General features: G+C 42.3%; 1 protein-coding gene across 4 annotated transcripts in view; it reads left to right on the top strand.

Annotated features, from left to right (window-relative positions):
• Positions 1–16199, top strand: part of Phactr1 (phosphatase and actin regulator 1) — a 514585-nt gene that overhangs the window by 13658 nt on the left and 484728 nt on the right. Inside the window, exons 1-3 of one of the 4 annotated variants that reach the window (XM_010622876.3) lie at positions 6344–6542; positions 7143–7354; positions 8285–8436. In XM_010622876.3, coding sequence (XP_010621178.1) covers positions 8334–8436 — 103 coding nt within the window. In that variant the 5' untranslated portion in view covers positions 6344–6542; positions 7143–7354; positions 8285–8333. Of the gene's footprint in view, positions 1–6343; positions 6543–7142; positions 7355–7616; positions 8036–8284; positions 8437–16199 lie in introns of those variants that run through there. The other 3 variants (XM_010622879.3, XM_010622877.3, XM_010622878.3) reach the window with 3 other exon arrangements.

Genomic DNA, 16199 nt, shown 5'->3' with positions numbered 1-16199 from the left:
TTATTTGTTTAAAATATGGTGGCATATGTTTTTTTCCTATCTGCCAGCCTCCTAATCCATTTTGTTGCTAATTCAAAGTTCTGCCTGGAGAGGAAGTACCAGCCCACAAGTTCATTGGGAAACATAGCACCAAAAGTGTGACAGTATCTACTCCTTCCTGCACCTGTTACCAACTAGATACTGCAGTTTTCATCTGATTCGAAAAGCTACAGAGAAATTAAACACATTGCAGATTGAGTGCTGTGTGCAAAGCTTCCCAAATGAGAAGGCAAAATATCATCCTCCTGGTCCTTGGTAGCTGAGCTCCTAGGGTTGCCACTGCACACATCCGTTCAGTTACAAATAAGTATTTTCAGTGTATGCCATAACATGAAAAGAACTCGACGAATCTACATTCATATCATTTGTGATCTTCTGAGGAAAGGAATGAGTCTGTGGAGTCCATTGTTATATCCCCAGCAATTGGTGTCATCCCTGGAACACCGCGAGCAGCAATCAACTGCCAGCTAAGCATAGTGAGAGGACCCCTTAAATGGGACAACTTCGGGCCTATCCCTGGAAGAATGGATTCTTCCTTGTGGAACCATTACTCAGTGTGTGTAGTGCCCGCTCTGGTCAAGCATCTGGATATATTATGCTGTTTAATGTGGCCAAGAATAAAAAGTGACCTTGTGAAAAATCCAACTGTAAAATAGCAATGACAACTAGCACCACTTGGACACATACAGCTAACCAGCACCCTTCTAGATGTGTTGCATATTTTCATGTGCATATCTATATGTAACTATAACACAGGTGAACCATGTAGTGCTAAGGAGTTTTACTGGACCAGAGGCTCACTTACAATCATAGGGATGGAGGCAATGTTTTAAGTGATGTGCTAGATGGACCCTGTTTGGGTACATGGAATCGGGTGTCTTATTGCCACACTCTATGTATGTAGACTATTGAAAAGTATTTCTAAAAATACCAAACCGCCACACTTTCTGTGTGTCAGGTTCTGTGTGGTATACATACATTATTTCACTTAGCCTTGATATTTCATCCTTTGCTACTGGGATAGAACCTGAAACACACAGAAGTTACCTTGCTCCAAATCCAAATTCCCAAGCCAGTATCTGGAACTACTCCTAAATGGTTCAACATATTTCTTTGATGTGTGTTACAGAACAATGAGTTCGGGGGCTAATTGTGATAGGTTTTTTTTCCCCTCTTTTCACACACTAATAACATTTATGAGAAATTAAAACACAGTGAATACCAGTAAGGTTCTCTTTGTTTCAGAAGGAAGCCCCACTTCGATCATCCCCTATATAAGCATCACAGAGGGGTTGGAGCTTGTCATCTATCCACAAAGAGCAGAGATTTATGACTTAGAAATCTGATATCTATATGGGATACCTTCAGGTGACAGGTCCTAAAGGCATTTAACTTGAACAACAAATCAAATTAGGAACTGTGTTGTGAATAGTAGTAACATTTGTTATACAAAATATGCATTAAATATTTATGCATATATACATGAGAATAACTTTAAGTATTAATTTTTTTTTTGGTACCGGGGATCAAACTCAGGTCCTTGTGCTTGCAAGGCAGGCAGCGGAACCACTGAGCTAAATCCCCAGCCCCTTAAGTATTAATATTGAGGTACAGAGATCTTGCTGTGGAATGTGACAATATATTTAAAGCCTACAAGAGATTAACTAATCACCAGTCCCTTTGACACACTATTTTGGTATAACCCACACTCCCTGTGCCCCTGGGCTCCCACTGCTGTATTCCATCTCATTTTTCTAATGTGCATTGGAATCTCTCAGACCCCATTATCTGTGCAGAAACTTTAAGTTAATTTTTTTTTTGGTGCCGGGGATCAAACTCAGGTCCTTGTGCTTGCAAGGCAGGCAGCGGAACCACTGAGCTAAATCCCCAGCCCCTTAAGTATTAATATTGAGGTACAGAGATCTTGCTGTGGAATGTGACAATATATTTAAAGCCTACAAGAGATTAACTAATCACCAGTCCCTTTGACACACTATTTTGGTATAACCCACACTCCCTGTGCCCCTGGGCTCCCACTGCTGTATTCCATCTCATTTTTCTAATGTGCATTGGAATCTCTCAGACCCCATTATCTGTGCAGGATCTATTAGACTGGTAGCCCTTAGACCTTGTTATTCTTTCTTTCAACATGTCTTTGGATGTTTTCAGGTGGTTATCTGGATTTTTAGGATGATAAAAATGCACTTGAACTTGTGATTAATTTTCAGCCATCTCTAGGAAGTTGAAAAACCACACCCAAACATACACAAGCATTCACGGGTGTGCACACGCAGGCACATGTGCACAAACAAGGATAATTGCTCTTGTGTGACTTGAAATGAGGCTAAATATGATTACCATATATCCTAAAAGCCATGTTGCAGCTACTACTGCCAACACATTTCTCTGTGTTTATGTCTTTGTATTTAGGAATTTGAGAGTTATAGTCAGTAGAAAGCTATCTGGAAATCCCTCATTTCCTTATTCACATTTCTCTCTGTCCCTACTTGTCAGTTACCCAAACATTGAAGTGGAGATATAATTTCTGATTAATTTTTCTTCCAAGCAAAGAAATTTCCATATCACCAACAGGATCAACTTAACTAGAATGCAGTTGGCAGAAGTATAAGATGACATTTGAGCTCTGGTACTTCATTCTTTGAACTCTTTTCAAAATACCCAGACAGAAAGGATATTTTCAAATGTGCCAGCAACTAGAGCTGAAGGATTTACTTTGCTAGCCTCTGTCGTAGTGGCCAAGGCTGCTCCTTTGGCATGGTGCTCTACTGCAGTTTCAGAAGACTGGCAGAGAGCAGAGGGAAGAATCCTTCAGTATAATGTCCTGAACTGGATTTACAAATCTGCCTCTGGACCTTCAGGGCAGCTTCAGACCCTTGCCCTAATTGAGCTGTTTATGGACTTATTGATTTCTGCCAACAAAACACTGGCATTGTGTATGTAAGTAAACCCTCAAAATATGACTTCAGGCTTATATGGAATAAAATTAAGCTCCTATTCCCTAGATGGCTTTTTTCTTTTCTTTTCTTTTCTTTTTTTAAATCCCATCCTTACTCCCAGCCTTCTTTAACTTTCCACCTATTATCAAACATTTTTCAAAAGCAAAAGGACTGGAAATTAACTTACTCTCAAGTAAAAATAACCGATGATAATTAAAAGTATTTCTCCTCCCAGGGAGATTTCAATATGAATAATACCTTAGATAAAAGGTTTACAATACCTCTGGTAATTGATGGCAAGCCTTAATGAACAAGGAATGAAAAAATTTCCTTTGAATGAAAGGTTGGAAGGTAAGAGAATGACTTGCCCACCGAAGAGGAACCCGTTCTCTTGGAGCAAATCTCTATTTTTACTTATAAAGGTAGTGAATGGAGTTTTCTATGCAGTCCGTCCTTGGTACCTTTAGTTCTGTATCTGTGGATCCCACCAGCCATGGGTCAGAATAGTCCAGGGAAAGGATTACATGAGTGCTAAATATCTACAGGCTTCTTCACTTGTCATTCCTTCCTAAATAATGCAGTGTAACAAATACTGACATTGCATTTCCTTTTTGCTAGGTATTGTAAGTAATCTAGAGATGTCTGAAAGTGTACGGGAGGATGTGTACAGGTTAAAGGCAGGTACTACTCTGTCTGCTATAAGGGAACTGTGTGTCCAAGGATTCTGGTATCCCTGAGGATCCTGGCACCAACCTCCCTAAAGGTACTGGGGGCAGGCAACTGTTAACAAGCTAGTACTTCATGTGTCTTTATGTAGGCGCCCTGCCAAGAGATTTAAGATGTCACCACATTTTAAATGAGCTTCTAATATTTTTCAGTTAAATTGGGTTTTTTAAGAAAAACAGAAACTTCCCCATGAGTTCACACAGGTAGGAGGCCTGGAGGCACCAGGACTCATCGGGTTCGCCTAGCCTACCACGAATGCAAAGCCTAATGGTCTCCTAACGAGCTCTGGAATAAAAGGCAATCAAACAGTTAAAATTCACGATAAAATTGTAAAATCACAAGAACCTTTGTTAACAGACTAAAAGCAGACTGACTCCCGTGGTAATCAGATGGTAGAAAAGAGCAAGTTACCTATTTACAAATCATGTGATCTTCTTTCTCACAACTTAGGGGTCTTGCGTTATTCAATAATAAATAAGCAACATCTTTACTTATCCTTAGAGTCCATCATGAAACAATCTCTATTTTGAATTCAATGTATCTTCTTACCACCAAACTGGAAACAGAAAACTGCATATACTACTATATTCTAGATGGGTTCATCCTTGTAGTTCTACATGTTCGTACCAATGCACAGGACAATTCTACTTCTGAGGCTTTTAAATGATTTTTATTTCAAGACGCTGAGCTATGGTAAACACCTTCTGAGTTAACTTTTATACAGCTGACATCTCAGGATGTTTTGGGTGTTAATTGTACAAGTGCTGTGTATTAGTCTGAATACCTGGCCTGGCCTTTCTATTGTCTCTGGTTTTGTTAGAGCTCAGAACAGTAGACCATCTTTGTATTGCTTCTGTGCAGATTATTATAAAACAGAGCTGAGCTGATTATAATTTGACCTTGGCTTTTGAACATTAATATGATTCCCCACCTAGGAAAACAATTTCCGCACATATATATTCCTCCTTGTAATCTTCTGCTAGGCTCCCAGCAAGTGAAATCTTTTTTAAAATATCGTTTAGAAGCTGCTTATATTATGTTAAATAATCTAGTGATTATCTAGTAAAATTAAGCCCCTTTTTACAAGTGAGTAATCCGTCATCCCCGTCCCAAATACATTTCTTTAGGTTGAAATTCACTAAGAGTTTTCTCGAAACATGCCTTACTCATATTATTTGTAAGATACTTTAAATTCCCTTCTTTTCTTGGTCAATTCTCCAGAAATTCCCTTCCCTTTTTGGTCAATTCTCCAGAAATGACTGAATCCCCCTCTACCCAGGAATCAACCCTATTTTCCGAAAGTCCTATTTAGCATCAACTTCAGTTACACATTCATTCTCATTCACCTAAATGTTCCATGTTTGTTACAGCATAGTGTGTCTCTCCCCCTCTTGCTCCCACTCCCTCTCTCTCCCTCTCCCTCCCTCCTGTCCCTCTCTCTCTCTCTCTCTCTCTCTCTCTCTCTCTCTCTCTCTCCCCTTCTCTCTCCTGTGAGTCACTATAATTTCAGTAGAATCACAATAGAGGGAGGCTTCAGAACCCTTCGCCTACACTTCACTGTAAGGAAAGGCACCAGAAGACAGCTTTCTTCTCTTGTAAATGTCAAGTGTGCAGCATGTCTGCATTGAGGGCTGAGTAGATATGCAACCCTAAGGAAATAAGTCCTCAGGTCTGAGCAAAGTTTTGAGCATTTAAAGTCCAAAGTTGAGTCTGTACAGGTGTGCCACTGGAAAGCCTACTTTCTTTTTCTCTTAGGCTTAACTATCTGCAGCTCCACCTTGTCGTTTGACTTGTGCTGACTTGGGTAGGAGAGGCCACAAGAAACCCAACTGATGCTCCCTGGTTGGTCTCCAGGGCAGCCGGCAGACTTGTGCACATAGGGAAGGACCGTCTCGTGATCTCCCTTCAGTACTTTCTTCACAATCTAGCACACTGTCCACCGAATCACGCTGATAATCAATTCCACTTGGTCCACCATGCGTGGGAGAGGACGATGTAAGACACAATGGGTGAGAGCTTGCAGTGATAACAAAAAGCTGGCCACAGAACAAAAACCAGTGCCATGCGTTTGCCACCGCTGCAGGGTCCATTCGAGCCCTCATTATACCCTTTCTAAAAAGATCTCAAAATATCAAAACTCCAAGTCCTTGTTGAGGTTGGGAGGGACTTTAGCAAACCAGGATAAGCTGTGAGACCTACTGAAGTTCGTTCTTGTTGTTGGGATAATTTTGTTACATTCACACACAGAAGAATGCATTTAGACAGACTGGCATGATTTGAGCTGGAGATTTGGCCACATATCCAGAAGCAGGAAGAAAATCGGGGGAATAAAGAGGATCTGAAACCAAATGTGCCCCTGGATTTCTCTCCGGAAAGCAGCTCACAATTTTAACTACCCACCTTGTTTTGTAGCTCAGAATAAAAGTGGGGTTGCACCAAACCTTACTGGAGCAGCCTTCACAATTAGAAAGTGTTCCACACCTTGGAGAGCCTAGGAGACATGAGAATAATTTTAAATTCAAATTAAATTGAGGGGGTTGCAGAGAAGAACACATAAAAGACAGTAAAACAAAACCTTTCAATTTTCTTAAATTAGCAGTCTAATGTGTTCTAAAGAGCAGCTCCACTCAGATCTCTTCTTAGGGGCTGCATTTCATCGCAATATAAAATGGGCAAATCCATCACTTTCCCCCACTCTGTGCTTTTAACTCGAGTCTGAAGGGAAATTGGGAGCTGCTCATTTGGGCTGGCAGGCTCAGCTGTGTCGCTGGGCTCTCTGATGCTCTCCGGTGTCCTGCTGCAAAGGGTAAACAAGTTCTGGTGAGTATCTGCCAACTTTAAGGGTCCTGCTGTTGGACATTATACCTATGTGGGTACCTTTCCTTTACAGAGGTGGGGGAGTCCTCCCCACTAAGATTTCTATTACCGTATGCCTTTTAAAATCCGAGAAATTTCAAGCAGATTTTTAAGCTGCTTCCAGTGACTGATTCACAAAAGGAGTTATTTTCAGCCAAGATATCGGTAACTGCTTCTGTGTATTAATTATCACAGGGGGACGTTGAACATATGCTTACTAACATTGCCTTTCCACACCATCCCTCCCATTTCTTGTCCCCCTAGGTCACCTTTACTGTAGGAGCTGAAACCCCCCCAACATTGTCTAAACAACTTTCTCCTATTGAATTTTTAACCATTTAGTATACTATTCTGTTGTGATTACAAATCAAACTGGGATTTAGGATTATAAAAAATAAATGATTAAACCAGAAATCTGGCTTTCTAATGCCTGTGACACTTCCTTGCATAAGACATGGGGGTAGGGTGGGGAATAGTCTTGGATGATGTAAAATCTACATGTCCATTTTGATGGTTTTCTGCCAAAGTTTTACACTGGAAACTGATGATTTTCTTCCTTCACAGGGGAGGGCACAGGGAGGCTGAGGCTGGCGTCACCTTCTGTTGCTAAGGTAACGCGCTCTGGCCATTTATCTGATAAAGGAAGTCCAGTGGATGGAATGCATTATTCATCACTGATCTAATCAAACAATCAAAATTGTTCACTTTCACCGGGAATATTTAGTGACATCTGGCTGCAACTGCTCTGGGCGACAGGTAGCCTTCATATTTTTGCAGTAAGTATGCTTTGCTGTTGGGGAACCTTTGGGTATTTTTTAAAAGTTTCTTCTTACCAGACTTGGTTTCTTAAATGAAAGTGTGTATTTTTAGAAAAAGAAGCCAGTTGTTTTAGCCTCTCTGAGCTTGATTTTAATGACTGTCTTATTAATGCTGTCTTTAAAAGTGTCACGCAGAAATAGAGATGCTTCATTTGTGTAAATATCAAGGAAAGGTTCCGTGGGCTCAGAAAAGGAACCCCAGAGGCTGGATGCGTTTTGATAAAGAGGCTTAGTTCCTCACAGGCTGTGCGTGTTAGTGCTGTGGGGATCCTCGCAAGGCTGCAATCATCGTCGCTGCTCTGCCAACTGCAATTCCTCTCTCGAAAGCAGCCAGCGTCAGGTGCAGGCAGTTGATGATCCTAGGGCGCTTTATAAAATGCTCTGGAGGGAATTGCTGAAAAGGAAGGAACTCAAGGCATTTCTCCAGCAAACAAGTCAGTGAGTGTCATAGACGCTCAGGGTTGGATTCCCAAGCGATTCTCCCTGCTGGAGAAGCTAAACGTCTCCGGATCAATGGAGGATCAACCCTCAGGATGCCTGACATTTACTGATGCCATTTACCAGATAGACCTTTGAAAACCGATAGTGTGAGAATTTAACAGTATATTTTCCAGCTGATACATGGCAAGGAAAAGACTGGTATGTTATCTTTAGCCTGAACTGCCTGTTTTTCTTGAATAGAACATGTTACTTTTAATACATGTTGGCTAATGGTTGCATTTTTGCTCATAGCAAGAAAGCTCTGTTGGTGGTGGGAATGTCTTAGAATTGGAAATGTCAGTCAAAAAGTGGGACATTATAATGGGATATTCTTATTCAAAAATTTTAAGTATATACATGCTTTATACTTTTCTATTTAAAATATGATGGATTTTTTTTCCTCTCTAGGCATTCAAGTGAATATCTTCTCTCAAATTTCTGTGATTAAAACATCAAGATGGATTATCCCAAAATGGATTATTTTCTGGATGTCGAGTCTGCTCATAGACTCTTGGATGTGGAGTCAGCGCAAAGATTCTTCTACAGCCAAGGAGCTCAAGGTAATAAAATGGGAAGAAAAGAGGAAAGTTCTCACATGTACATGCTAGTCTTCTGTTAACAGTGCAGTGAAGGCTGGACAAGATTACGCTGTGTCCCAAACAGCTGGTATTTCTAAATTGATAACCTCTCCAAAAGGCTGCTGGAATTGGCATGGGTGTCTAATAGAATAAATAAATCCACACTTGTTGAAGGTGGTTAAAAAATATGTACTCAACTATCGGTACAAATACTTCTCAGAAAGCCAAGTTAAAAAACAACACCCAGCTCCTTGAGCCCAAGGCCTCCGGCTGAAAAGGAATCTAGGATATTTTTCCTTCCTGAAAAATTTTTAAGTTTGCAGCCACTGCTGTGGTGTGTATCTTAAGGCACCCTGACCTAGCTGAGTGAAATCTGGTTAGACTAGGGGTTCCTGAGATAAACATAGACCTTGTATAGATGCCTTACGTATTTCAGATGACTTCAGCTCTTGCCTTGGAAAACTGACATTGCATATCCAGGGAGCAGGAAGGAACATCAGTGTTGTGATGTGTGCCCATGTTCATTACTTTGTTCAAGGTGATCAGTTGGGCTTTGGGTATGGGCTTTTCTGTTCAGGGTGCATGTACAGTGTTGGCTACCATGTCAGAGTAATGAAAGAAATTGGAGAGCTTTATAAGATCTCCTGATATATAGGAGACTCTTTAAAGCATAAGTTCTGTTTTCTATGGAATATTTAAGCTGTCCAGTCAATGCAACCTGAATGATGGGCATGTCCCAAACAATGGGACACTGAGAAGGATGACAGTGTCCCTATTTTTCAATTAAAAAAAAAAAGAAGTTAGATGAATTCTTGGAAGTCACAAAGCTGAGCCAAGAAGAAAAACACCAGTTTTATTATCTCAGTATCTGTCACTGTTACGTGATGGGGACTTCACACTGGGCACTGATAATATTCTGCCCTGGTTTTCTCTTCTGAATTTTTAACTAATTCTAGAACGAATTGCTTGTGGCAATCTCGAGGGCTTGCAAACGTGCTTCTTCCTTTCTTCTGGTTTCCAGGACACAAGCAGTCCCCTTAAAGTCAAGAGGGGCTAGAAATGACCTGGTGGGTCTGCTTGCTCCAGTGTGCCCACCAGCACAGCTTCAATTAGCAAAAGTGATACAACAGCTAACCCTCATCCCTCTGGGAGGACAGAGCCGGTACTGCCCCTCTCACTTCCAGACGTATGAAAGTACTAGTGGAGCAAGAGATGGGAGAGAGCCTCAGCCTGCTCGGGTCTGTAGCAGGAAGATGCTAAAAGAGTGTGCAGAGCAGTAGCTGGGAGGGACGGGGAGGCAAGGCTCCTTCTCAGCAACAGTCCTGCATTCACACAGGGCTGCATCTATCTGCTCCATTCCACTCGAAGGAGAGCACCATGTTTGGAGGCAGAGCCATGCACTTGAGGGGCACAGCTGTGGGCAGAGTGAGAAAGGGAGCAGCAGTTAATTATAGAGAATATAGGTGCCCACTTTGTCTTGCTTGCAGTGGGGATGGGTTAAACTTTTAAGAAGACCATGGGCTTCCGGCTTTTGCAGAACAAGAACGGGCAGCACGTGGGAGGCTCAGAGAATTCAAGGCAGCCTGGTGACTGTCAGCAGATGGAGCTGGGGGCGGAGTGGTCAGAATTGTCACCATCGGTGACTGTGGCTTAGGCACCAGAGCTGGAGCGACTGGAGAATGCATGGGAGGTGGTAGCATAAGCTGCTGCTGCTCTCCGGAATCACGTTCCCTTGAAGTACCAGGATGACGTCCCAGTGAAGGAATCCTAGGTTTGCAGGAGGGTGGGGGCTTGCCAAACATCTAGTCCAGTGTTGCAAAACCCCCAGACCCCCTGAGTCAGAAATCTGGGTGTTCAGAGGCCTCTGGGTTTGCATCTGAAGCAAAAGTGCCAGCACTGTGCAGCATTTCATTCTAGGGACCCACACTTAAGAACCTGTCCTGGGCATTCAAGGCAGTTAGTGCCAAGGGCCCCAAGTGATGGGTGAAGGCTGGAGCACCATAGCCTGCACCCCTCACTTTCCACACATGCTCAAGGTTTACAGTAATGACCAAAAGTGTATCTCACCAGTGGCATGGCTCTGAGACCAAGGGAAGGAGGGCAACATGGTGGCCACTTGATGGGAAGGACATCTGGGGCCATTGGCCAAATCTCACTCCACAGCAGCTGTGGACTCGGCTAGTACAGCCCAGGTCAGAGACATACAAGGAAGGTCAAGGGTCTGCAAGTTTGAGCCTAGCTGACTTGGTGAGAGTTTGCCTCAAACTTAAAAGGCTGAATGTATTTCAGTGTGAAGGGCCTGGGTTCAGTCCTCAGTAATACACAGATGTGCACACATGCACATGTGTACACACACACACACACACACACACACACACACGTATGCACAGGGAAGTCAAATGGTCCCAGTTTGAAGAAGGTCGAACTGGGAGTGCAGTGCAGAATTAGGAACCTGGGACTTCAGTGACCTCAGACCCTGCTGACTAACTTATCATGTGTTGATAGCTGTCCACTCTGATTGTCACCCAGCTCCTTCTATAGACAGAGTAAGTGTTCTGGCTGATGTAAATACTTCCAAAGATGTAAACAAGAAAATCAGAGATCTTTTCTTTCTCTGTCTCATTTCCCACAGAGTTGCTCTAACATGAATTTATGGTATTCACAAATTCATAACATTCTAGGCAGAACAGTACCTTCTATATTGATTATGTACAAAATGCTTATCCAGAGCAACAATTTCAGAATTATGTTTTTTAAATGCCTCATAGAGTTCTTTAATTGTTTTCTTGGAAAGTGGCAAAAATCCTGTTCCCAAATAGAGAATGTTTTAGCTAGTTAGCACAAGAAGAATCTTAGAGAGTGAGAAAAAATCAAGGAAAAAAGCAATCTATCATAGGACATTCCTTTGGAAGACCATGAAATTTTCAAGATCAGTGATCTGCTTTGCTAAATGTAGCAGGCTGCTACTTTCTTCCATCTCCCCCTTTCTTTGGTTTGACACTGAGTTCAGGAAATCAGTTGCCTCTCTGGAGATTCTACTTTCTAAAAGCAGGCATGTTGTGTTGCAGAGAGCAGGAAAAAAGTGCAGGGGCATCTTATTTGCTTGCTGTCAATGGAGAATTCTCTGCTCTGTGAGCGGTCATTTCATAGTAAGTCCTACTAGCACAGCAGAGCTCTACCAAGGACCCTTTCACTCACAAAAAGTACTCTAGAAATACATGTTACTTCAGGGATCAGCCATGTCTTGATGTCCCACAGTTTGAGGTCACCTACTTATCAGGTTCCTGACAGTGATGTCCCATAAACTCCATATCCAATGCTGTCCTTTTATAATGAACAAATGAACTGGGATGGAAGTTATGTTATAAAAATCATAAAATGAGCCTCATGAGTTTTAGGAGAGGAAATAAGCATTATAGACCACTGATTCACATAAACTTCTTCCTAAACTGAGGTAGACCCTTGAGGGCCAGTTCCAGGCCCCACTGGTATGTTTTTGACAAGCTCCTGGGTTATAGAAATGAACAGTGAAGGTTGAGAACCACCATTGTGACCCATCCGTCACTTGCTCCTCATACTGTGGCCCTCCACGGTCAGCCTCTGCTTCATGGGCAGAACTACAGAGCCCATCCTAGACTTAGAGACTCAAATTGCATTTTTCACAAGTTCTCTGGCTAATTTATACTAAAATCTTTGAGAAGCAAAGATTGCATTCCAGGGCACATTAGAAACACCTGGTGCGGTTTCATGATTTCAAGGCTGGAGTCCCACTGAAGTCCAAGGAAATCATCCTGTGTTGAGCACCTCCGGTATCCTTTTCACTGTCTCTTAGGGGTTCCAGTGGGCAGCCAGGACTGAGAACTTGAGACCTCCCATTTCAAAGCAAAGGAAGTCTATCACACCATGTGGCCTTTATGCCTGAATATCTTTTCTGTCTAGGACTTCCCTTTGAAATGAATCCAAACCATGGGGAACACTCAAGTGGACTTTAAACAGATGTATTAGGGGCTGTGCTTTACATATTCACAATCTTCAGAGAAACTTTGGGAAAGAGGAATTACAGTTATGTTCATGTTAAGGTTAGAAAGTTGATGATGGACAGGGTGAAGAACATTGAAAGTTAGTAAAGCCAGGACTTGAATTCTAGTGTGTTGACTCCAAACCCCAATCTATTTTGTTTAAGTACTTCATCCTGCATGCTGCAGAGAGGTGCCTTTTGGGCAGTGCTGTAGGTCGGGGAAGGTAAGTTTGGTGACCGTGTCATACTCCGGAGATGGTAAGGCTGAGACTTAGAGTGGTAACGCCTGGTACCAAGTCATACAGCTCATCAGGAGCGGCACAAACAAGAGCCAGGTCTCATCTTTTCACCCTCAAGCACTTCCTATGATGCCAGAGTTTTTCTTCTATTTTCTCCAAGACAGTGAATATCCTTGAACGTTCAAATTACTTTCTGAAAGAAATATAAATTAAAAGATGGCCAATTGACTAAAGTCATGGGGCAACCCAATTTATGGCCCCTGGTAAAGGTTTCCCCTCTTTTATCATTTTACATATCGTTTTGGCATTAGAACCAGATGCTGAAGTCACTGCCACTCTTCACAACGCACCTTTTCTCTCCTCTGCATTGTCTCACTCAACAAAGGGAAATGCCAGCTTTGACAACTGATCACTGTCACAGTGAGCAGTTTAGAGTCCCTGCAAGTTGCTTTTGGAAATAGAAAGGAATTCATCAAAATCCCTCTGTCAGCCATTTCTCCCCAACCCCTTCCATCTTCACTCTTTGCTCACCCTGTGGAATCTGTCAGAACACAGGGTTTTGAATCTTTAGTTTTGAGTTTGATGTTCTCTAACCCTAAACACTACATCTCTGGGAACTTTTCAACATGGCCTCAAGAGACAAAGACATTAGGTCGCACTCAGCTAATTGGAAGTCATTAACACAAATGTGTTCGTGTTCTTTCCATTCCCATATGTAATACAAGACCCATTCTCAATGTCCCTTCCTCTGTGAAGCTTTGCCTGAGATTTCTAGAACTTTCTCCCACAGTGGTCTGTTCAAACCTATAGTCCAGCCATCGCCAGTGTCTGAGTCCACATGTATTCCGCACTGTGTCTCCACCGCTGAACAGAACCACAAGCTCCCCACAAATGGCTTAACCCATCCATCAAAATTGGTATTATCCCACCTCCAAATCCACAGAGTATTTTTGAAAAGAAAATGAGGCATGCCTTTCTAGTATTCACTATATTATGTGCTTCTATTGGTTAGTTATTTATATTGTTGTTAGATTGGTACATCAGTGTCACCCATCTCAACCACAATGGTCTCCTTAAATACCACTTTCTTTTTGTACCAGGGATCCAACTCAGGACCTTGTGATGACGAGGCAGGAGTACTGCCACTGAGCTAAATCCCTGACCCTAAATACCATTTTCTTAGTTCCCCTGTCATTCTTGGGACACGGTAGAAGCATTAAGATGTATTCATTATCTCCACTGAACTGATGGAATGAAAATGCCTAAATCGGTACTCACAAAGAGAAACTTTGGATTTAGAGAACATATTTGAGGATTCAAGGCTTGAAAATGGGTCCTACTAATACCATTAAAAACTGAAATGTTCAGTGGGAAATGAAGACTACATAATAACAAAAGGAAGCATTATAAAATATAATAAAGGAAATAGAGGTAAAGGAAATAGAAAAAAGTCATCAACTTTGCTGTTTCCTATAAAACAGAAGAAAATTTTTTTAAAATTAGAAGGAAAAACAAAACATAATAGGAAGAATTTAGGTATACTACTAAAGAAATTCAATTTTTTTAGAATAGATCTTTGGCAGTCCCTGAAACCTTTCTAATATACTACAGTCTATGATAATTGAGTTTTTATTCTGTCTAAAAGTAGAGGTGTAGAATAGACAATTTCTCAGCTTTTAATCTTATAAACTTAATTGAGCTCAATTCAAAAGCTTCTCCAAACTGGGCACAGCAGCACATCTGTAATGCTACCTACTCAGAGGGCTGAGGCAAGAGGATCACATGTTCAAATCCAGCCTGGGCAGCTTAGCAAGATCTTGTCTCAAATAAAATTTAAAAAGGGTTGGGGTGTGGTTCAGTGGTAGAGTGCTTGCCTAGCATATGCAAGACCCCAGGTTCCATTTCTAACAGTGCCCCCACTCCAAGCTGCTCTGAATACATTCAGGAGACTGGCAATTAATATATGCACCTTAAATAGGATATCTTTCCCTCCCTTCTTCAGACCTTCACTTCCTAAGCCAGGCCTTACACTTTTTGCCCAGTTGATTCTCAAAGCAGCTGCCAGGCATACTCCTGTTTCCAGCCAAACTCAGTGGAGCCAACCACCTAAGCTGGGGACACACCATGAGAATCACTCGCAGGATCAGTTTGTGATGGTCCACATAGCCATGGCATTTTAGGATCCAGTGCCAGGTTGTCTTCTCTGTCCCTGTCCCCTGAGACCTTCATGTCGTGGCCACAAGTATGGCCCAGATCTGGACCTACAGGTGTGATTTGCTTCCTAAAGGCTGAGGCAGGACCAGTCACCACAAGGCATCTCAATCCCTCTTTGGGACATGATTGTCAACTGGATGATAACCTTTCCCATTCACCAATCTGATGTCCTCCAACCTGCCACTCAGAGTTCTCTAGGACCAACCCTGCAAAGTCTACTACATTTCTTGTCCCCCCATAGTGATATCCTTCCTATATTTTTATTGATCCATTATCCAAATGCATAGTTTGTGTGTAATCATATTATTTTCCAGACCCTTGTCTTATTAAAAAAAGGATAGTTTCTAGTCTTGGCAAGCACGGTGGTGCGTCCCTGTAACCCCAGCTACTTTGAAAGCTGAGGCAGAAGGAACACATCCTGGGCAATACAGCCAGACCCTGTCTCAAAAAAAAAAAAATGTTTTTAATGGGCTGGAGATGTCACAGAGTGGTGGAGAACTTCTCCAGCATACACCAGGCACTGGGTTCACTCCCTAGTACTGCAAGAAATATCTTCAGTCTTGTTTTTATGGGGCTTTAGCAATCACCTTCAAGAAATTCTTGGTTTTTAGTGTTTTTCTCTATAAATTCAGTTAGGAAGCTGCATGCTGTGCTTCCCCCAGAGATGAGAAAGTAAGGAGCACGCCTCCCTTCCTAACTTCCCACACGTTCCATTTTAGACCTCTAATTGCTCACACCCAGGCTCTCCAAACCTGCATTTAATACAGGGAACATTATGTGTGAGGGAGAGAATGAACGCAGATCAAAAGGAAAAATCTCGCCAAGAGAGCTAGCCTGCCATTTGCAGGGACGTGCAGAGGACCAGGAAGGCACCCTGCTTCCAGAGGGTGCCCTTGGAGAGGGATAGTACCCGTACACCCAGAGCACTGCCACATGGTCTTCCCGTGATCTTGGTGCCTTGCCCCCAGGCAAGCACCTGCTTTCATGTGTACTGGGATTAGGGCTCCTATATACAGTAGGGCATGAGGACAAGAGGAAGCCAGCAAATGGGAGGCTGAGCCAGAGAAGAAAGTGTTATGAAATAATTCCGACCATTTAATAACTCCTACTCTCACATAAGGCAGACAAGAGTGGATTAAGGTGCTACCTACACTGAGCACCAGCCGTGACCCAGTTAGCATAAACAATGCACAGGTGCTAGGGAAGAATGCTCTCTCCTCATTTGCCCCCGAAAATATTTGTTTTCTCAAAAAAAAAAAAAAAAAAAAAAGAAG

Source organism: Fukomys damarensis, unplaced genomic scaffold (assembly GCF_012274545.1).
Source record: "Fukomys damarensis isolate Sample0158 unplaced genomic scaffold, DMR_v1.0_HiC HiC_scaffold_10, whole genome shotgun sequence".
NCBI classification, from domain to species: Eukaryota; Metazoa; Chordata; class Mammalia; order Rodentia; family Bathyergidae; genus Fukomys; species Fukomys damarensis.
Note: the sequence above shows the minus strand (reverse complement) of the source record. Positions and strands in the feature narration are given on the sequence as shown.